This window comes from Manacus candei, unplaced genomic scaffold, assembly GCF_025592945.1.
Source record: "Manacus candei isolate 608988 ecotype Guabito, Panama unplaced genomic scaffold, ASM2559294v1 h1tg000013l, whole genome shotgun sequence".
Lineage (NCBI taxonomy): Eukaryota > Metazoa > Chordata > Aves > Passeriformes > Pipridae > Manacus > Manacus candei.
In genome coordinates this window covers 3798698-3820399 of record NW_026138061.1, presented here as the reverse complement: position 1 = coordinate 3820399, position 21702 = coordinate 3798698, and the positions used below count along the sequence as shown (strand labels likewise).

Below are 21702 nucleotides of genomic sequence, written 5' to 3'. Positions count from 1 at the left end.
GCCCTCATCTTTAGTCAGGCACAAAAAAAGTCTGAAAATGTGAAATACTGAAGCTACTTACAGCTTTTTTTATAATGGAGCATTTGATCACAGTGGCTCTTTCTTTACTGTGTGTTCTGTTTCTTCCAACATACAAATCTATGAGAAGCACATGCATTTGGTGAGAACCAGCAGAGGTTTTCTCCAAAGCCTTCTGCAGCAAAGTTACTTACTCTCAATCTGTTGGCTGTTTGAAATCTAGCAATCTCAAGCTCCACACACATCAGAAACACAACTCCCACCATGTTCAGCAAAAGCAGTGCAACTTCCCTGTGTAATGCTTTGGGAGAGAGTAACTTCAGATTATTGTTTAAGCTGTGCTGGGGATGATTGACCACACAAATCATATTTTCAGTTAATTAATTGAGCATGAATATTCTGGCATAACAGTGTTTCAGGAGCTCTTTTCTGATGGTGGGTCTCACCATCAGAGCTTTGCAAGGTGTGAGCAGGACACACTTCATCTGCACACAGCTCATCACATACCTTGCAGCTGCACACAGGCCCTACTCAGTTTGCTTCCCTTTCAGTGAAGCGTGTGGTAGCAAGTAAAACCAACCCGCAAGGATTCCTGAGTAAAAAACCTTAAAACCCTGGGATGACAGATATTTTGATGAATTAAAAAAAAGGAGATCACAGTCATGCATATTCATAAGTCAAGAGCCTGGTGAAAGCTCTGAGTGAATGTAATTATAAGCAGTGCAATCAAAGAGTTCTCACGTATGAAGTATTTGCCAGCTGCCCCAGGTTAAAATAATGTTTTTCACTTACAAATTTGCCTTGTTCTCTCAAAAGCACTGAAAAAACCCATACTACCTGTTTTTTTCTGAGACAGGGATCATCACTTATTTAACTCAGTTACAAGAGAAACTGCCAGAGGTTTTGAATCAACCATAGCCTTTGAAAAACTTGCAAAATATACTGAAATGTCATCCGGCCCAGAGAGCTGAGATGAGATGAGATCATGTAGGGTTGAGCTATTGCTGTCAAACACTGACCCTGATCGGTGCTGAGAAGCCTCGGCATCAGAGCTTGTCCTCAACCATACATCCCACAGGGCACCTTGGTCTGGCTGAAAAGTCTGTTCCTGTCATGTTCAAGCTGCTCTGAAACCCAGAGGTAGCAGGACCATCTGTGGAATTTGGAGTAGGTTCCTCCTCTGTGATTCTGCTGTGGGATGGGATATGCAGGAGCTGGATTCCAAATCTGGGTTTGATTTGTGCTGCCAAACCTTGTAAAATGCTGAAGCTCCATTTTCACTTATTTCCAAGCAGGCTGCAAGTTTTGCAGTCCCAAGGACTGCAGAGATGTGAACCACCTTCTTTTATGGTTTAATTTACAGCCAATAACTGAAGAAAGTCGATAATATAGGCTCAGTAAATAACATGCTGTGAGAATTTGCGCCACATGAAACAATGAAGACACCAGTTAAACCGGGTGTGTGTCTGCTTTTTATTGCTGGTGGAAAAGGAGTTTACTGCATCACTATTTAAAATGAGGTTGCTTTCTTCCAAAGAGGGAATTACTTGTCTGCTCTTGCAGTACTGGGAACAGGTGGCACAGGGGAGAAGAAACAGGAGTTTAGAAGATGCCTTGGCAATGGCGAATGTTTAATTTTAGCAGGGAGTGAAAGCTGATTTGGAAATCTTGTCTTGTGATCATGGACTGCAGGGAGAGCCTTGTACCCCTGAAGAATGCAGAGGAGAAGTCTGAAGGCTGGGAGTCACCCAAAGGTAATAAACAGGTAGGATTCGTATCACACTCTGCTTGTCCTTCAGCCCTGTTCGATGGGATCAATTAACAAAGCGAGGTATAATCAAAAGAGCTTGTTAAATACTGCAGCCATTCCAAGACCAGACTCAAATAGTGAATAGATATTTCTCTTCCCAGGTGTCAGTCCCCCAGCCTTTCTGGGAGTCCTTAGGAGCATCCAGAGGGACTTTCTCATGAGAAACTTACTTGCAGGGGGAGCAAAATGAATAGGAGCAAAAAAAAAGTCAAACCTTTCACTTTCTGAGAAGCTACCGAAATGTAAGTGATGTCAGCAGCCAGCGTTTAGGTTTGTCTGTAGCAGGATCATTTTCTTGCCATGAATAAATTAGCATATCAGAATACTAACCAAGTAGAACAACCTTTCAGGCAGATATCAGACTTTTCCTATCCTGTGCCTAAAAGAGGTTACATGTCTGGCATAAGCAGTGGAGTGTCTGGGGACTGACACACACCCAGATACCACAGGGAATTCAGTCAGCATCCCAGTGACTACAGATGTAAGTGATCTACAGGTGCAGCTTTCCTCTTCAGCCCCAATGGGAAGAACACCTCGGATAACCTAATGCCTGCTGGGAAATAATTTGCCCAATGTAGTAAGAAAAGGCTTTGGCAAGGGGAAGTTCAGCTGCACAAGATCACACACTCTGGAGTACGTTTGTGGAACAGGCCCACAAGGATTGATGCAAAAACTCAGCTGCTTCTGGCTGGACAGAAGGCCTTGATGACTCCAACCTGATACAGAAAAACCAAGTTCTCATCAGTCTATGCTTCTCTATCCCTAAATCCTGCTGACTTCTAAAATCACTAAATGGGCAAAAAAACCCCAAACTATAAAATTTCAGCCCCCAAACCAAAGGTGATGTGAGAGAAAGTAAGATTCTTGGAAATAGAGATGCTTTGGCTCTTGACCCAAGGGGCTGTGTGTGCTCTACAGTCAGTGGAATTATAATGGGCTGTAATGGGATTTGGACTACAAGCATGGTTCTTCCCCAACTTTCCCTTTTTAGCTGCCTGGACAATCTATGTTTTTACAAGCCAAAAATGCCCTGACCAAAGAATGTTGAGCCAGTAAAAAGTGTTCAGGCTTTCCATCTTTCCTTTCTTCATCACAGGTGTTAGAGAAAAAAATATGCTGCCAAAGCAGCCCAGCTTCACTTTTCAATCTGAAAAACCTTTTGTATCTCAAACTCCAACAACTTGATGAGCTAATAAATTTCCACTTTTTGTTTACATGTGTTGGCACCACATTGCAAAGGTCTATGGTGGGAAGTGACCATCACCAGTGAGAGATGTTGACCCAGGATCACACAGAGAGCACTGGAGAAGGCAGATATTCAACTCTGTTAAATGTCTATCATGCCCCTGGGAAGGAAAATTGCCCCTGGCTTTGAAAACCATTCTCCATACTTGTCACATTTTACACACATAAGTGGTCCTCACAAATAGCTGCTCCAATTCCTTTTGCCAAGAACAGGGAGACTTGGCCATGGTACATCAAAATCCAGCTTCCAAAGCCATCAGCAAACCCCATAGATGCTCATGGTATATTTGTGTAAACTGTACCCCATCAGCATTCAGTCAATGCAGAACTTGGGACATGCAAACCATTTCCAAATTAAGATATTGAAGGAGAAGAAATGTGCTAACTGAGCAGAATAAGATGACTCTCACTACTCCTCTTAATGATGGGTTACTCCTATTATCACAGTTCGTTTAACATATTGACTTTTCTGCCCTGTATTTAGTGCAGTTGTCTTCCAAGGCACTAAAATAGCCTTGGAAGCTGCTGTAGTGCAGCACTTTTGCACAAGCTGTGTGTGTCCATCCGTCTGCACTGTGGGTACCAATTCCAGAGAGCCAACAGTCGAAGGCAAATCTGCTCTCCTGGGTCGAACTATTCACACATCAAGAGCCAAGAGCATAATGATGGTGTCAGGAGGCATTTGAAAAGTGTTTTGTTAAGTGCTTTGGTGAGGTTTTATTGCTATGGCTAATTAAAAGTTCATCACAAGCACTAAACACAGCCAGTGTTTATTTGCTGTACAGTCATATTGACAGGCCAGTGCTTTGTCAGTGTATCAGAGCTGTGTGCTTGTTTCTGGAGAGGATTAACTATTGCTTATCTGTCAGGAGAAAGAAACATCACTAACAAATAAGTAAACAAAAAAATAAATCCTTGTCTCTCATGATGCATCAACAGCCTTTGGAATTGCATTTGGTTCTTTTTCTAATGTTTTCCTCAAATCTGGCATGTAAGCTGCAGTGCAGAATGACATGTACCAACATACTTGGGCATGACAAACCTATCAAGATTTCCTTGTGCCTGAAATCTGTCTCTTGGCCCTGGGAGCAGCTGTAACCACTGCTCCTGGGTGCAAGGTTGCTTTGATCCAGGATGGAGGATTGAGAGGCAGCTGGACTAGCTGTAGCCACTTAGGCTGCAGGTAGCAAAAGTGGGTGAAGGATCACTCTGAGGTATCCCAGGGTGGCTGACTGCCCTGGTTCAGGGACTGAGGGCACAGGAACACCCTTCTCAATGAGAACTGCAGAGAACGACAAAGAACCAGAGGAAAAGGAATCCACTGGAGGAAGTGTCAGCAGCACAACTACAATGTTCAACCATCCTACCTAAAAAAGTAGACATCTGAAGAGACCTTGGTCTATATTTTTTATATATTTTATATATATTACAGTATTTCCCAGTCTCCAATGATTCTTAATTTTGCCCACTATTGGATACCAAATTTCTGTACGTGCCTGTCTGAAAAGACATTTAGGGAAGAAGTCTTATAGCACCTGCAGATATTGCCTGCAGGTCTGCCACATTTTCAGTGCCTGACTTGCCTGGCAAGGGAAAATGCAGGCTGCTCCTGGACACATAAATTGAAGATGGTTTCCCCCTCCATCTGTTAGCCTCCTCTTCACTCCAATTTCTGAGCCAACAGTTACCTGCAGCCACACTTGTGGCTTTCCAGTTGCTCACTGGCAGGAACAGTGGTGTTTGGAAAACAGTATCTGCCACCATCACAGCAAGAGGGGGAGGCATTGCTAGTAATGCTGTTCTCCTGCTCCAGTGGGTCAAGCACAGCCCTTTTGAGGAGCTGCAATATGAAATGAATTCTGAGCTGTGATGAGCAGGTAACTCTGAAAAAACAGGGTGTTGGAATTAGCCAGTTAATGAGCTGTCAGTGTTATCACAGAGAGTTCAGCCAGGGCCACTCTTCAGTCAGAGGGAGAGAGAGAACAGCCAGAGATCTTTCCAGCTCGTTCTTAATGAAGGCGGCCTCTGTTACTGACACAGAGTCCTGAAGCCACGAAGAGGCATCCAGGAAGCAGACACACAGTTTCTGCTCATTAATGTAGCTCTGAGTAGTCTCCATACCTGCTTACAGAAGTGATTAAAAGAGAGGCAGTCTGAAAGATTTTTATAAATTTTCCTTTCTCCATCAGAAATATATGAAAATTTATTTGTTTACTTTTGAGACAGAGATTAATTAGGAAGTGGAAAGGAGAGGTGGTTGTCATATACCAAATGTCTGGGAGGCTGGAACCAGATCCTAGGTTGAGCTTTTCCCCAGTCACAAATAGCTGATACAAAATGTATAAATTAGTCTGGAAGGAGACAGTGCTCAGCACTTAGGAGCTGACAGCAACCAGGCTATTCAGCCAAGATCATAAATATCCCTTTGGAGCTCAGAGTCAGCACACAGAGCAATGAGGAGCTCTGCCTGGCAATCAAAAGCCATTTCTGTGACTAACCTGTGGAGGAAAAAAATTCTTTTATCACCTCATCAGGGAATTTTCTTCTTCCAAATGTGAGTGATTTAAACTTAGTCATTAGTCACTATGAGACCAATCTGCTGGGTCCAGTGCAGTTTGCAGACTGGGAATTAGGCACAGAATATTCTGCAGAAAGCAGGCAGGGAAGACCCCCTGCACACTCCCCTCCACCCCACCGGCTTCATGACCCCGACGAAACCACCTTCCCAAGAAACACCTCCAGAGCAGCAGTAACTGGCAATGTTACCAGATACTTCTATGATTTGTGGAACAATTCAGTGCACTGAGATGGCAATTTATTATATTTCATGTAGGGTGGATACACCTGTCTCATATCTATGCAGCCAGCAAGAATGGTGGTAGTTAAACATGAAAGCTCTAGGGAACCTTTAGGTGAGGAATAAGCTTCAAAGATCTGGGTAATACCTTCCCTTTTCTGATATGTCCCTAGTATATCCTGAGTGGTAGTGACCTATGGGAAATAGGGCCTGATAAAAACCAGACCTTTGCAGAGAACAGAGCAACTCATTACAGGGATGAGGTTGTAACTCCAAAAACTGCCCATCTCCCCAGGTGACAGCCAGCAGCCAATCAGATGCTGCATTCACACTTTTTGCCTTGTAAGGAATGTTTTCTGTTTTTGTTTGGCTATAAAGGGACTGCAAGCCTTTGAATAAATGTCTCAGTTCTTCACCCCCTGAGTCCATGACTCTTAATGCACTGCTGTGACCACTTTTATTTGCCTTGAAATCGGACTGGAGGTGGAGAACATGTGGTCTAAGGCCACCCCACCTGAGAATACCTGATCTTGTCTGATCTCAGAAGATAAGCAGGGTCTGGCCCAGTTAGTACTTGGATGGGAGACTACCTGGCAATACTGGGTGCTGTAGGCTCTTTTAATTTTAGTTGACAAGGTAGTGTTAAGTCAAAGGTTGGACTTGATGATCTCAGAGGTCTTTTCCAACCTAGTTGATTCTGTGACATCTTGCACTTATTGCAAGGTTCCAAGACTGGCTTGAGATGGTCTAACACATAACAGTGTAAAAAGGGGGAAGTCCAGGGGCCGGATGTAGTGGTAGGGAGATGCCCCACTGTCGAAGCTTTAGATAAACTAACTTCTGGGTCTATGATCACATGAACATCAACCAGAGTGCCCTCAAACCTTTTGAGCAGGAAAGAAATCTCTTTGCAAGTAAAATCTCTTCAATTTCTCCAGAATTTTAACCCTTCAAGAAGATTGGGAGGGGGACACGAACAAAAGCACTCCCCACCAAAAAACACAAAACAAAACAAAACAAAACCCACAACAACAAAAAACCAAACCAACCAAAAAAAAAATCTAAGCAAAAAATACCCAGTGGGAGCTGGGTGTTGCATGCTATTTCATGAGCTATTTGTGGTCAGAAACCTGTTGATAAAACTCCAAGTTGCATCAGCTGGACTCAAAATTGAGCCAGCATAATTGTAGATTAATGTTGATTAATTGCTCAGGGTAAGGATCTCTTCTTTTTGAGTGAAATTGATAGGAGCTCTTGACAATAACAACAATCCTCGGAATAAAACTCCCTCTCTGTTAACCACAAAACCCATGTCACCATAAACTCACTTAAGATGCAAAACTATTACATCTGTCATCTGTATGAGTAGTCCAGCATTGAGTGCTGCTATATTTTGTCTCTTTAACATTTACTGACAGCCCTGCCTCTCTACTTACTTTGTAGCCATCTGTGAGATCATCAAAAGGTGTTTGATTCAGCTTTGTCCCATAAGACAATGCTATCCAGCTCAGTCTACATGTGTTGAGTGTAGTGACAGGCAGTTTAAGAGCTGTGGAAGAGTTAGCTTGCTTGCATCTGGTGTGCATGATACCTTTTTTTGTCCAGAATGCAGGACTTTCCCCGAGTGTTCAATGATACAAGTGGCTCAGGAATGATCATGCTGCAGCGGAATGAAGACCCCCAGGGGCAGCAGGAGTGAAGGAGATGGTAATTTTCACTGGGATGCAAGGGATGAAGGGGGACAGGATCTTTGTATGGTCCCTGCTCAGCCAGACACAGATCAGGACTTGGAAAAGGATGTAATTTCAGCTATCTTGTCGTGGCAGTGCTGCTGCTACTGTGTGCTTGCTGCTGGGGTCCAGAGCCAAGGCTTGGTACTGAAGTCATGCAGGAGGACCCTCTGGGAAGGGCAGGGGCCTCAAGCCACAGTCCAGTGATCAACACACTTCAAGGCAGCAAGAGCAAACAAGCAGAGTAAGGACAGATGGATACAGCAGCTGTCATGCAGCATCAGGACCACTGACCTAACACACAGGAAAAAAATCAGATCCATTGCCTTTCTGGCTGTCACAACATGCTGTGCTTGTCAATATTCATCTCTCACCTTTTGCACCAAAATAATTTGATTTGCTCTTATTGGAGCTTTTAAATTGCATTTCCAAAATTCATGGTATGGTGAGACATATTAGGAGAAACAATATTTCCTTTTCTGTTTCATACAGGCTCAATTGCAAAATAGCACAAAATTGAAAAACAAGTGGTTTCAGAGGAATGTGTCACTCATGCTGTGTAAGCAGAGAACTACCAGGTAAGGGCCCAATGAAGAGGGACACGAGACAAAGATGGACTCAAGGGTGATCAGTACCTTTCCACATCACTGTCTTGAAATGCTATCTTTAACTAGTGCAGACTCAGCCATGTATTCTAATTTCTTGGTCATATTAAATACACTTCTAAAGGAAAATAGCCCAACAAAAAACCTCATCCACTGTGGTTCTTTGCCACATGTCTAGTTGTAATGTATTTACTCATATATCTAGATAATTTAGTTTTACTTACTGTATACTTAGAACATGAAATTTAGAAGAAATACTAAGTCACAATCTTCTGGATGGGTAGGGATGGGATGATCTCAGCCTGCCTTTAGCCATCTACCTCTGTCATAAGTGGAATGAGACACTTTAGAGCAATTCATCCCATCCAAAATAAGCCTCTAAAATGCTTTTCAAATGTAAAATACTTTCTCTGTGGAAATTTCACTGACACTGATTTTTCAGAATAATGCAATTACCTGAGCTGTAAGCTAGAGGGGAACACAGGGGCTCATTGCACAGCCTTAACAGGCCAGGTGCAAGCAGTACCAGACAAGCTTCCCTTAGAAGTGGCCTCTGAAAATTATTAAGATGCCTGCTTTTCTATTCCTGCACCCCGAGCTTGGTAGAATTATCAGCATTTATAGGATCTCTGTCTTGCCTTTTGATACTTCAAAGTGTGCAAAGGGTGCTCACACTTTGTATGAGTGGAGCATAGTGGAAAGCCTTTTCTCAAAGGTCACCTTTACAAAATGTCTAACCATGGGTGAGACTGGAGGAGATTTCAATAGCTATTTCAAATTCATAACCACTCATTTTAAGGTCAAGTAAGGTCATTGAGTTATTAAGCCTTGCCTTGTGCATGACACAGGCAGCAGCATTTTCTGTATTATTTAGGGTGAGGATTTTCACATTGACAACTGTGTAATGTTTTATTCCTTGTTTTCTTTAATCTTCCATGGCTTGTTTCACTCTGCTGCCCTTCTGTTTTCTACTGTTCTTTGGCTCTGCTTTTTAAGCAGCAGGATTCTGCCTGCTCCCTGTCCTCTACAAGGATCATTTGCTACCACAGTACCCATGGCTGAGTCCTCATCTTCCTGATCCCTCTCCTCCAGCAACCTCCAACACTTTCAAACTGCAACTGAAAAAGGTTCTTCCAATCTCGGCTTCTACCTCACTGGCACGTACCTTATTTATGAGTGTGTGAGATGTTTTTATAGAGCACAGCATTCCTACTGAGAGGTGCAGGATAAATTTTGCACATGACATCAAATGAGACAATTTAACCTTAGATTTTTTTTAATAAAACCTTTTATCTAAAAATAAGCATGCCATTATATGGTCATTGAAAAACAGTTAAAATAATTAAGAAAAACAGTTAAAATAATGAATTACAAAACTATGCAAAGTCTACATTTATCTTTGTGTACAGATTTTGCTCTTAATATTTAATCATTTGTCCATAGAAATAAATACTTGACTGACAAATCAGTTTCTGCATAGCACTGAGGAATTTACTTTCAAACTCACTTTTAGCTACATAATGACACTTTCAATAATTATGTCCATAAAGCTGCACCAACATAGTAATGACAACATACATAAAGGCTGGGTGTGAATGAGCATTCAAGAAAGATATTAAAATATTCTGAGAGCTCCAGTTTCTGATGTTAATAGTTATTTTTCTTTTTACAAGGAATGAGATGCATTTCAGGTTGATTAATTCTTTTTGTCTGAGTTTTATTTTTAGCTGAAGTTTTTGTATATGATTGATTACAATGAGAACCATAACCTACATTTTTCCTATAACTATCCTTCGACTGATTGCACCTGGCAGTGTGTAGATGAAGAGCACCAGGAAGACAACAAGAATAAGAAGAATTATGCCGATGATGATGTACTTCTTGTAATTTTTCCAGATCAGGTGATACAAACACTTGAAAGGATTTACAAACCAAGAGAAGGATGTGTCTGGTCGGCTAAAGGGGACGAAAGAAAAAGAAAAACTTTTGTAAAGGCAGATCCATCTCTTTTCAGTTATCCCACTGCAAAATATATACATTTGAGTCTAAAAAGGACCTTTAACTACTGGGAACCTACTACAGAGTTTAGAGGGAACATCCACGAGTTTCACAAAGCTATTGGGTCCCTTTTCTTCCACCCGTCCACAAGCCCAAGCTCTGCACAACACTCAAAATGAAATTCCAGTTTACACTTCATAAATACTCCAATTTATGTCATGATATGGAGTTCAAAATTACAGATAAGATCACGATAAATCCTAAAGAAAACATGCAAGCATCTTGAACTTGAGTTCAAAAGCTTTCCCATCATTTCAAAGAATTTAGCATCACGAAAGTGGTAATGAGCCACAACAAAATAGATGATTGCACGGTGATAGTCACAGTGCCATGATACTAAGAACCAGCTCAGATCTGGCATATGCTGGAAAATGGTGTATTTTCAGGAGGAAATTTAAAAGAGCCCCCCTGAAAACAGGAAACGATGATAAGATGAATCTGGGGTAGTTTTCCTGTGTACATGAAGAAGAGCCACCTACTTCTAGTGGAGAATATCTGCATCCCACAACCCAGGTTTTTAACAAATGTTGCCCCATAAGCAGAAGTTTCTTCACACTGTACAACAAAGCTGACTGCATACAGAGAGGAAAATAGCGTCCTTTTTAGGAGAAATGTCGGCATAGCCTCTCCGCTGACATTCCACTCAGCTTGGGAGGGCACTATGCCTCTGACTTCAACAGCCCTACCCAAGGCAACATCTGTCAGCTTTGTATGATGGGGTGACCTGATGAATACATTGGTGTGGAGCAACATTAACCCCTGCAAAACTGGGGCAGGTTGTTTTTCTTATCCAACGTTGCTGTAATTGTGCAGACGGTGCAGCAATAAGGAGAAGGAAATTAACTGAAGGTCACACAGAACTATGGCTGTGTCTCACTCCAGAAAGCTGTTTCAGGAATTTAAATAATGTTTTAGTTATCTGGTGAACTCAGCATTCAGCATGTGGAAGTGAATGCCAATGTGACAGAAAGTCTGTAAATCTAAAAGGCCAACTAAATATCTTTTAATTAAAGACTGTATTTTATACTAAGGTGGAAATGACTCAGAAATAAATCAACAAGTAAGCCCTCCAGGTTAAAAAGAATTATTAAAAAACTGGATACTCTGAAGAATAGTCTGCATGTTCCATCTGCTGAAGGGCTTTTCATAACCTTTAAAGGCAGAGAAAAAACCCAGACTGTTGCTCATTTAATTTGTTTTCTTTGCAACGTAGGCAATAGAATTCAGTACCAGTTATAGCAGTGCATTTATGGTAATAGACTGCATCCAGAATAGCATCCTGTCTGGATCAGCAGAGATGAAGAGATGGATAACCTCATGGTGCTTTGGCCAGCAGGAAATTATACTCATTGCACCCTATTTTTCATTTACATGTTTCTCTCTCTAGTTCACAGACATTTAATCTTCATCCACCTTTGCTCTGGTATATTAAAGAGCCTGCTACTGTCTACAGCTCCTAGAAGATAATTTTGGTTTTGAAATTATTTTGTTTCTTAATTAAAAAAAACTTAATTATGCAAAACAATCTGAAAATTTCTGTGCTTCTTTGGGTGATCCTACATGATGAGCAAAAAAAAAGTAAAACTTACAGTATATCTCTGGCATAGAGATCTGGAGGTCCTGACACAAAGCTCCTTGAGATCCCTTCCTTCCTGAAGAGGACTCATTTGAAGGGCAGCAACAGTTATCTCTCAGCTGATTGTGACTACTCTACATTTATGAACCACATACTCCATCACTCAGAGGCACTGAGCAGGTAAATTTAATACTTTTAAACTTTAATGGAACTGAGACATGCAGTGTCTTCAACTACCAGTTTATTTTCTTCCCAGTAAGTGAGTGTCTAGCTAAATTAGTTTTTACTATTCAAAAGTTGATATTGCTTTAGTAACCTTAGGATTTATTTTGCCTAACTTTAAAACTTTAGTGCCTGGCCTGGTCAGTCGAGGGCTGTCTGGGCAGAGGAAGGACCTTCTAAAGGACAAATCTCTTTCCCCAGCTCTTAGGATATGTGGCAGGTAAATGGGCTGACTCCCCCACCCGTGCATGAGCAGCTACAAAAGGAGCCTGAATGTTTTGCTTCTGAGATGGGTAGTGTTGACTGACACTAGCCCCACCCTAATCTTGATTTAATTGAGTCATATATCTAATTAAGACTAGAACTGCATTGAGCCATGAATTGGCTGTGTATTTCATCACAGAAACGTGACGTGGAGCCTCTGATTACTCATTGCAAGATCTGGAGGAAGACTCTGGTTTTATGGCTTCTGGATCAAAACACCTCCAGGCTGAGTGTGCAGCAGAGAAGGGGCCACCAGGCTAGTGACAACCTTTTGGCCCACCAGTACATTTGTGAACTAAATGCCCATGAGGTGAAAACACAGGGAAGACTTGGGCCCCAGGATGCCTGGGGTGCATGAGGTGGGACTGAAAATATGAGAGGAAAATGTGATGGTGCCTTTTGCAACCTGTTGACAACCTCCTGGACAAGTAATCCTTCTGTTGCACAGTACACACTTTCTTAAAACTCCCTAAGCTGATTGCTTCCCACCACATGTATTTCAGAGCTACCCTAGTCCTTGCTACTCTGTAAGATAGTGCTTTAGTTTCTATTATTGGGAATCTTTGAGGCAGACAAGTGTTAGGCATAGCTCATCCTGCCTTTGGGCAAAGATGTTGGGTGAAATGATTGGTTAAAGTCTTTCCAAGGTTAGTTTTCAACAAGTCTCTGATACCTCTAATTTTCAGGAAAAATTTACACCCTTTTAAAGGGTATTGGCAATTCCTTTATGCTGTTTCCTCTTTTTTTATGTTTATCAGGAGATATATATCAAACAAAGAAAATTAAACAGAATGTGTGATGATTATCATTATGATTAGCAATTGATTTTTAGAAGCTTTGGTAGCAGGAAATATAACATCAATTTCTCTCTCTCTCTTTTCTGTTTTATTTAATGTACCTCATTACTTTAGTAGAACAAAGCACTTGAACCAAAATAGACTATATGTACTTTTTCTCAAAATGCAAAAAATCTCAGACAATGATATTTTTTAATGTGACAAATACTGAAAGCTAAAATGCTCCTTCTAGATAATTTGCCTTTGCTAAACTACTTAAAATGCCCTCATTAAAAAGTCTTATGATGAAAAATAAGCATCTTCATCCTTTGAGTATGAAGTACAATAAAATAGAGAAACAATTTCAAAGTTATATCATTTGCATGACCATAGAAGGGCAATGGAGATGGTGAAGGGTCTGGAGCACAAGTCTTATGAGGAGAAGCTGAGGGAGCTGGGGGTGTTTAGCCTGGAGAAGAGAAGGCTCAGGAGAGACCTTATCGTTCTCTACAACTACCTGAAAGGAGATTGTAGCCAGGTGGGGTATGGCCTCTTCCTCTCCCAAGTAACAAGCAGTGGAATGAGAGGAAATGACCTCAAGCTGCTCCAAGGAAGGTTTATATTGGATATTAGGACAAAAATTATTGACTTAAAGGGTCATCAAGCATTGGAACTGGCTGCCCAGGGAAGTGGTGGAGTCTCCATCCCTGGAGGTATTTAAAAAACATGTTGATATGTTATTTAGAGACATGGTTTAGTGGTGGACTTGGCAGTGCCAGAATAACAGCTGGACTCAACGATCTGAGAGGTTTTTTCCAATCTAAATGATTCTATTATTAATATAATAAATATAAGGCATCTGATCTTTATAGGTGACCAAACTGAGGTGTTGGGTACACCTGTAAATTATGATGATTTAAGATGTTATCATGTGCCAGGTCAGCTATTCAGCTAACCTGGAAGGTAATGCCAGCTACAAGTGCCAGCAGCCAGGCTGCCTCCCCTGTTTAATGAGTATACTCATACTCACTTGGGTTTTTCCAAGGGCTCAGGCTCCTTTCGAGCTTTTCCTACTGGATTCTTCTCAGCTTCTTCTGCTGTGACTAAGTGAAACTCAGCTTCCACCTTGCCCTGCATCAGAGACATCACAGGTAAGCATCCAATCTTGGGTTATTATCACTAAATCCCAGTAGGACTCTTCTTGTGGAGAAATGATGAAACCAAATGAGGGCAAAGGAAATTGATTAAAGAAAATAAGATAGTCTTGGCAGTCTAAGAGAAACCACAAAGGAAAGCCCAGGCACCAGATTCCTCACTTACGCTAAATAACTGTGAGGAAAGAGAAGTGGAATATTTTCTTCCAGGCTCATAAATGTATTTTCTGCTTCCTAAATTATAACATAACTAATCTGAGAAGATATATCTTCTATGACACATCCTGGCAGATCTGAATGGCCAAGCTGGAAGCTGTGTTGCTGACATGGACAAGATGTAGCCCATCAGCAGGGGGAAATTCAGCCCGTCACAAGTGCTGTAGAAGTGTAGCTGTTGGGTCTCAGCTCACAAAAGGAAGATGGTTGGAAATAAGATCTTGTGCAGAAATATCATGCAGTCCTAGAGCTCTGTTTGGGCTAAAAGAATAGCAGCCTAACAGGGTGGTCCAGAGCCCTTTTTCTTCATGGGTGGCCAAAGACGATACTCAGAGTTGTAACAAAAGGACAACTTTGTTCAGCACCAACTTAGTGATAATTTCTAGATTTCAAAAAAGTCATAATGGAATATAACTCCTATTTTAGTGCTTGTTTTCACTGTGATAAGTCATTAAAGTTTGCTGAGTGACCAGTAGAATATTACTACTTATAAAAGATTGTATCTCCCGCAGCTTGCAGTAGGAATATGTAATATGAGTGATTTGGACTCCTAGTAGAAATTACAACTTCTGCTATGGAAGTTAGATCTTCCTACATGTGGGTTAAACTTTTGTTTTTTCCCTTCCACTCACAGCCACAAATGTGTTGATATTTCTGTTGTAATATTTCTGTCTGTGTTAGGTTACAGAGAGGTTCTTCCTTTTCCCTGTTCAGCTGTTCTTCAGCGCTGTCTCCACTAAAGATTTAATTAGGCCAAAGGAAAAAAAAGTGAAGATTTCCGAGATTTAAAGATTCTAGTTACAATGAAAAATGAGTAAATCAAATCAACTTCATAAAATCTGTGACAGATTAAAAACAGACAAATGGCTCTTCATATATTTGTTATTTTCCTACCCCATAAATTTGTGGAGGGTGTTAATCTAAAGTGTTGATCTATGGCCAGGGGCTGGGATTCAGCACAGAATGGGGCTGAAAGAAGTATGCAGATAAAAGGCATAAATGTGGAAGACAAGGGCATCAAGAGATGAACGTAGACTGTGAGAAAGCGAATCAATTGTACTAGAGCTGAGAAAATGGCAGTAAAGAAGGGATTTAGAAGTGGAGTTCATTCACTAAATCCTTAGAAAGTACACAGTCACATTCAGTTTGAAGAAGGCAACGAACTTGAAGATGGCATCTTTTATTAAAACATTCTTGTTGCTGGAATGGACAGAAATAGGAAGGAATGGTGAAGTTTAGGAAAACCCTTAGAGAATCAATGAAAATTCTAGAGACAGTGGGAGATCCCCTAAAAAGGAGCAAAGCCCATGAATTGGTAGAGGTTCTACTATAGGAATATAGCTTGTAGCTCTTGGTCTGTGTCCCCACAGGTGCATTTAGAATGCACCTAAAAACCACACTAATTCTAGAATAGGGCTCCCCAAATTTGGGTTCAAGCTTCCAAAACATCATGGCCATGTAGGCACGTCAGTTTGGGGTTTCCTTCCCTAGGGCTGGACTGGGGGTTGGACTAGATGATCTCCAGAGGTCCCTTCCAGCCCTAACAATTCTGTCATTTTGTGAAATGTTTAGGTACACTCTGAATGAGATTCACACCCTGCTGCAAGCCTCGTTATGCTAGAGGCTTCAGGTAAATGAAAATTTGTGTGACAGCATTTATATTCTTCTTAGGAGGATTCTTGTAACATAACAAGTCTTGTAGAGTTATGGGAAAGCTGTCATTGTCCTTTGCATTCCTCTGTACCAAAAAATATTGAGCACACTGCAACAAGAAGAGGAGACTGTGCTTTTTCTACTTGAAATGTGCCACTGGCAAGGTGAATAATGGTAGACTCCAAAATCAATTCCTTTGCCTAGGTTGAAGTTAGACATAAACAGTAAAGAAATAAATAATCAGGTGAGATCCTTTCCTGGATTTCTTCAGCTGACATAAAGTTGGATGGAAACACCTGATTTTCCACTTTACCCATCCAGTGTGCTGGGAGACAAACAGTGGAAGAAAGCAAAAAAAAAAGTACAAAGTGCTCTGGTTGCCTGAGTTTTTCTGAACCAAATCTATGGAGAATCACTAAAGCATTTGGAGGACTCCTACAGATTGCCAGTGGTGGCTGTTCTTCAAATGGCATATCCAAAATTAGCATCTGTTTCAGGATCTCAGTAGAGCACATCAGTCCCAGAGAAAAGCTGCTCGTCTGTAGTGAGCTGCCTACCGTGAGCTCCCCAGCCTTGATGAAAGGCCACCAGCCTCTGACACGCTTCTGCTGAAATATGGAGATCTTGTTTTCTTCTCTTGCTGCCAAAACTGTTCCTAAGTCACAGCTTTTGGCTGTCTTTACTGCTTGAGGGAACCCATTCAGGTCCAATTCAAGAGTACCTGGAGGAAGAAACAATGTGACACCACTCAGGGAGCAGACAGACACAAAAGCATTCAAGCAGCAGTTTCCAGATGAGATACATAGAGCAATGCAGCAGCTTGGGCCCAAGTATCAGAGCAGGGAATCCCTCTGTACTGTCAGTCCTTCATTTTAATTGCCCTGGCATCATCTTATCTGAGTGACTCTCCAAGACATGTGTAAGTTTGCAATGTGGTGCTTCAGGAAAAGACAAGCAGAATTTGGGACTCGGACACCATGTTGTACATACCTCTACAAAACACAGGCCTGGTGAGACCTCAGGTGAAGTTCAGGCAGACCCATTGCATACTTACCCAAGAAATCATCTGAAGAGAGTCTTTCGAAATCCCACACCTGAAGTACCAGCTCTGCAGGTATTTTGCGTTCTGTCTTTTCCAAGGAAAATATGTTTTCTCTTTTAGTAACCACAATTTGTTTCTCTGCTGGGAGATACTGGAACGGGAACACAAAGCGCCAGTTGAAGTTGCCCTCCCCTGTCAAGGAATTGTAATGTACGTCTGTCTCCTGTTTGTCCTCTTCCAGGCCCTTTATCCACCTACAGGAACCACAGGGGAAACCATCAGTCACCAGAGGAGCTTGAATTGTAATTGTGGTTATTTGGTTACAGGCAGGACCATTTACTACTTCCTACCTAATCAGTAAGAGGCAATATGCTGTTCAGGACTGAACAACATATGCAGCAACAGCCCTGCATTGGGGATCCCAACCACCTCCCAGCTGTGCACTATTGGCAGAGGCTGCAGTAATGGCCTGTGGTGATCGAAAGCTGAGTGACAACAGGATTTTTATTTCTATCAGACCCCGAAATACAAGTTGATCATTTGTTATTGGCCAGGACATCCTCATCTTTAGGCAATTACAGTATCAGTCATTTATCCAGTACTAATCACCCTGCATTCATGTGCCACACGAACAAATTCTATGTCAATGTCCCAAGACAGATTTCAGGGCTTGGTGTTGGAGCTTAAATTGTTTGCAGTTGCTGTTTGGAGGTATAAATGTGGCATAAGTATGGCTGCAGAAGTCTTTCTGGGTTTTTTTGTGATTTTTTTCTTGGTTTCTGCTAAGGTGTGCACAATATTGGATGTGCTATGGTACAAAAGGACAGTGTTTTCCTAAGCATAATTTTCTCCTCTGAAGAGCTCCATGGAGGTAATGATCCAGCTAGGTATGTTTTAGTTCCAAAGATGATTATTCACAGCTTGAGTAAACATTAGCATTTTTGTGCTGTATCCAAAGAGTGATTTTTCCCCTGCAAGCCCCAATATTTCAACAAGGAATCGTGAAAAATGGTAACAACCTGAAACATGGCATTGCCCCAAGTGCAAATCCATGCATGGTGACATATATATAGTTCAGTGCTAAGTTGGATATATCTCTGTGAACACCAGTGATTTCAGACCAGCTCCTCTCAAGAACTGCAAGGGGAGGTTTGCTCAGCCAGTGAGTGCAATACCTACACCTGTAGCACACTGGGGCCAAGTGGCTGTATTGGTGTGTACTTCATCTGGGCCAGTATCACCTGCTCCAAAGGAGTGGTGGCACTCCTGGTGCCCTACACAGCTTGGGGGCACCCAGAGCTAATGCAAGTTCCCCTGGTAAAATTCATGTAGGTATTTCCTACATAGGAGTAAGACCTACTATGAGACTGCCCTGTCCTTATGCTTTGGATATCTTATTATGTTCACGTGATTTTCAGAACCAGCAAAGTGGAAAACATCCTCTCTTTCCTGATCCATTAGCCCCAGTGCTCCCTCCTTCAACTTTTTTTTTTTTTTTTTTTGCATTTGGTCATTGGCAATACTGCATCAGGTTTTTAAGGAAATTCATTTTGCCACATGCCTAGTGCTCCAAAAATTCAGATTTCTCCAGGATTCCACAATGAGAGAATTCATACTGGCATATTTATCCTGCTCTTCAGTAGTGGAAAAATGGAAAAATCTAAGATCAGTCTGGTACCTGAACTTTTCAGTACTTCATGCTGCCACTTTTGCCACAATTTCCTCCAACCAGGTACCTTCCCTCAAATCCTGCTCAGAAGCAGAAAGTGCAAAGCAGTACTCCAAAAGAGGCAAGTAATTAAGAAGTAACTTGCTACAATCGCATCATCCCATGCGATGTTCTCCTCAGCTTGGCCATGGTAATTCACCCACACATGCTCCCCTCATGAGGTTAAAAGGTATTTCCAACAGAAATAGCCTGGCAAACACCTGCTTTCTTGTTTTTCATGTGGTCATAATACCCTTTTCTCTGACTATGTCAAACCTCTCTGCATCTGTGTAAGCTCTTACAGTTCAAGTTCTGTAAGTGCTTGATCTCTGTTTTCTAAACTGTGAGTTTTGTTCTCATCTTGTGCCATCTCTGTCTGCGCAGGAACTAACAACTAGTGTCATTTTACAGCTACTTTATTTTAAGAGAAAAAAAAAGAGAAAAAAAAAGAGAAAAAATAAAACAGAAAGCAGTATCCAACGTTGGGCAGGCGTTCAGAGAAAGTGCCAAGGTCACCGAATAGTTTATTGAATATTCTCACCACATGATTTTTTCCTCTGATTTTTTTAAATGAAATGCTACATGTTATTTTGAAGTGCTGAAGAACTTACCCTTTTACATAGATATCACTTGATTTTTGCCCTGTAAACATATTTTCATCTTCTAGAATTACATCCTCTGTATTCCAGATAATTACCCGCAGTTCATAGCTGAAAAAGAAAGCTCTAGTCAGACACTAATGCAAACCTCTATCAAATCATGCTTTTATAAAGTGAGAAATGTTGTATTTGTGCATCAGCCTCAGGCCTCTTCTATTTACAAGAGTTTAGTGATAGACTGTGGGTGTTGGTTCCCGTCAGCTCATGGAGTAGGATGGACAATAGCAGGGTCACTGCCAGCTTTGGAGGTGTGGAAAATTCCTTGCTTTTTATATACCTGTTCATTTTCAATTCTTTTCACAAAAATGCTGCAGTGAAACAAGGCAAAGTTGATCTGGACAACATCATCAGAGTAGTCTTCAAAACAGTGATCAGATTGCTAATAAAAAACAGAATTCCCTGAGAGGTGCTTTTCAGAAGAAATGCCTAAAAACATTGCATTTGGTGCAATCTAGTGTATTAAAAGGGAAGAGAAGGACTGCTTAGAGATATTTTCATTTAAACAAGTACAATCATCTTTAGAAAAAACAGTAAAAGGAATTAAAGTTTTCCCATCCTTTCCACTCCCTATCTACAGACATTTATGGTGGCCTTCCATCCATATCTCTCAAAGGTTGAACTGAAATATGGATATTGCAGGTGACATAAAAAACTGATACTGAAAAATTGAGATATTCCTTGAGTCATTGTATGAACAGCAAAATTAATAAAAAAGACAAAAAATCTGTTTGAGAACACCAACATAGGATTTTTCTAATATGTCACATTTTGTCTTGGAAATAGCCTCAATCTCAGGGTGTGAAAAAATATGCTGCAGAAGTTACCAGATACTGTGCTCCAGAAGAAACCAGAAGTTATCAAGTCATGGAGCTTTTAAGGTGTTGACCAGGAAAACCAAGTCTCTGCACTAGCCAAAGAAACTTGCATTTGCAATGCTCCATCAGAGCCTTGTTCAGCCAAAGACTGTCAAAAAGAGAGAGATGTTTTCACAAAGTGTTTGAAGTTTTATGGAGCCTGGAGCCCGTTTTGATGCAGCAAATATGCAATTCTCAGCAAGATGTGTAACTTGCATTTGCATGTTTAGTTTTTTTTCTCATAACTAATATTTGACAGTATTTTCCCCTGCTACAAAAACGGCAGCCACAATTTGGTTTTGTGGGCATGATTAGCTTTAAATCTTTTTGGACTGGAAAATGCTTGTTGTTAAGGAGTTTTATAGAAAGTTATGGTCTGAAGGAGGTAATTGTTACACAGACTCTTTTGTTTGTTAGTTTCTTTGTCAAATCTTGGCTTTTATAAAAGGAGAGGAAAACAAACACATTTTTGTTATATTGTATCCTGTTCAAACATAAATAATACAGGGATAGTACCTGATGCTGCTTCAGACACAAAATTCTCAGGAAGGACCTTGCTAAAATATAGGATGGGTTGAGAACTCTGTTGCTTATTTTTGTATTTTATTTATAAACATTCAATTAGCTTGAAGAACTATGCACACTATTGCACATAAAGCAGCATAAGTAAATGTGAAATTTGAAAGAAGGCCCTTCCAAACAGATCTTGCCTCTTTGTTGCTGCTTTATTCGTTTCTTGATCTATCTTTGAACAAAGTGCTGGAAATCCAATAGGTGTAATACTATTGCATCAGATTAAAGAGCTCAACCAGGGTCAAGTAAGTTATCTCACTGAAAGAGGTAGTGAAACCAGAATTACTTCTTTCAGCTCAACAAGTGGATGATAACATCTGAATTACTAAGAAACTCTTGCCTCTAGCCACCTGTAATCTCTATATGAAAAAGGATCTTTCTAAAAGAGGTGTGTGATAGCCCCTGCTGAAAAAATCACCAACAGTTCTTTGAGTTGTTTAACAGAGGAAACCAACCTAGGTGATCTTGTTGGACTTGAAGTCATGTGAATCCAAGCATATTTCCTTGGGACCAGAGAGGTTTTTTTAATAGTTCTTTTTCTATTTATTTCCAGACACTTAAGAAATACTCAGTCTTTGAAGAGTTATTGCTGTGAGAAAGCACAGAGTATTACCCTTTGGGTTTTCTTGGTGAAATGTCCACTGGGGGTCCTGGCAGAGGCATATCATTAGGAAACATGTCGACCCACATCTGCACACGACCCTTGAAATCAAAGAGACAAACATCTTTAAAAGGCTTTAAA

General features: G+C 41.0%; 1 protein-coding gene across 2 annotated transcripts in view; it reads right to left on the bottom strand.

The window, feature by feature from the left end:
• Positions 1 to 9502: 9502 nt before the first annotated feature.
• FER1L6 (fer-1 like family member 6) overlaps positions 9503 to 21702 on the bottom strand; it is an 85404-nt gene continuing 73204 nt past the window's right edge. For both annotated transcript variants that reach the window (XM_051778455.1, XM_051778454.1), the window contains exons 36-41: positions 21574 to 21662; positions 19486 to 19584; positions 17179 to 17420; positions 16682 to 16845; positions 14132 to 14232; positions 9503 to 10161 (exon numbers count right to left, since the gene is read on the bottom strand). In XM_051778455.1, coding sequence (XP_051634415.1) covers positions 9975 to 10161; positions 14132 to 14232; positions 16682 to 16845; positions 17179 to 17420; positions 19486 to 19584; positions 21574 to 21662 — 882 coding nt within the window. In that variant the 3' untranslated portion in view covers positions 9503 to 9974. The remainder of the gene's footprint in view (positions 10162 to 14131; positions 14233 to 16681; positions 16846 to 17178; positions 17421 to 19485; positions 19585 to 21573; positions 21663 to 21702) is intronic.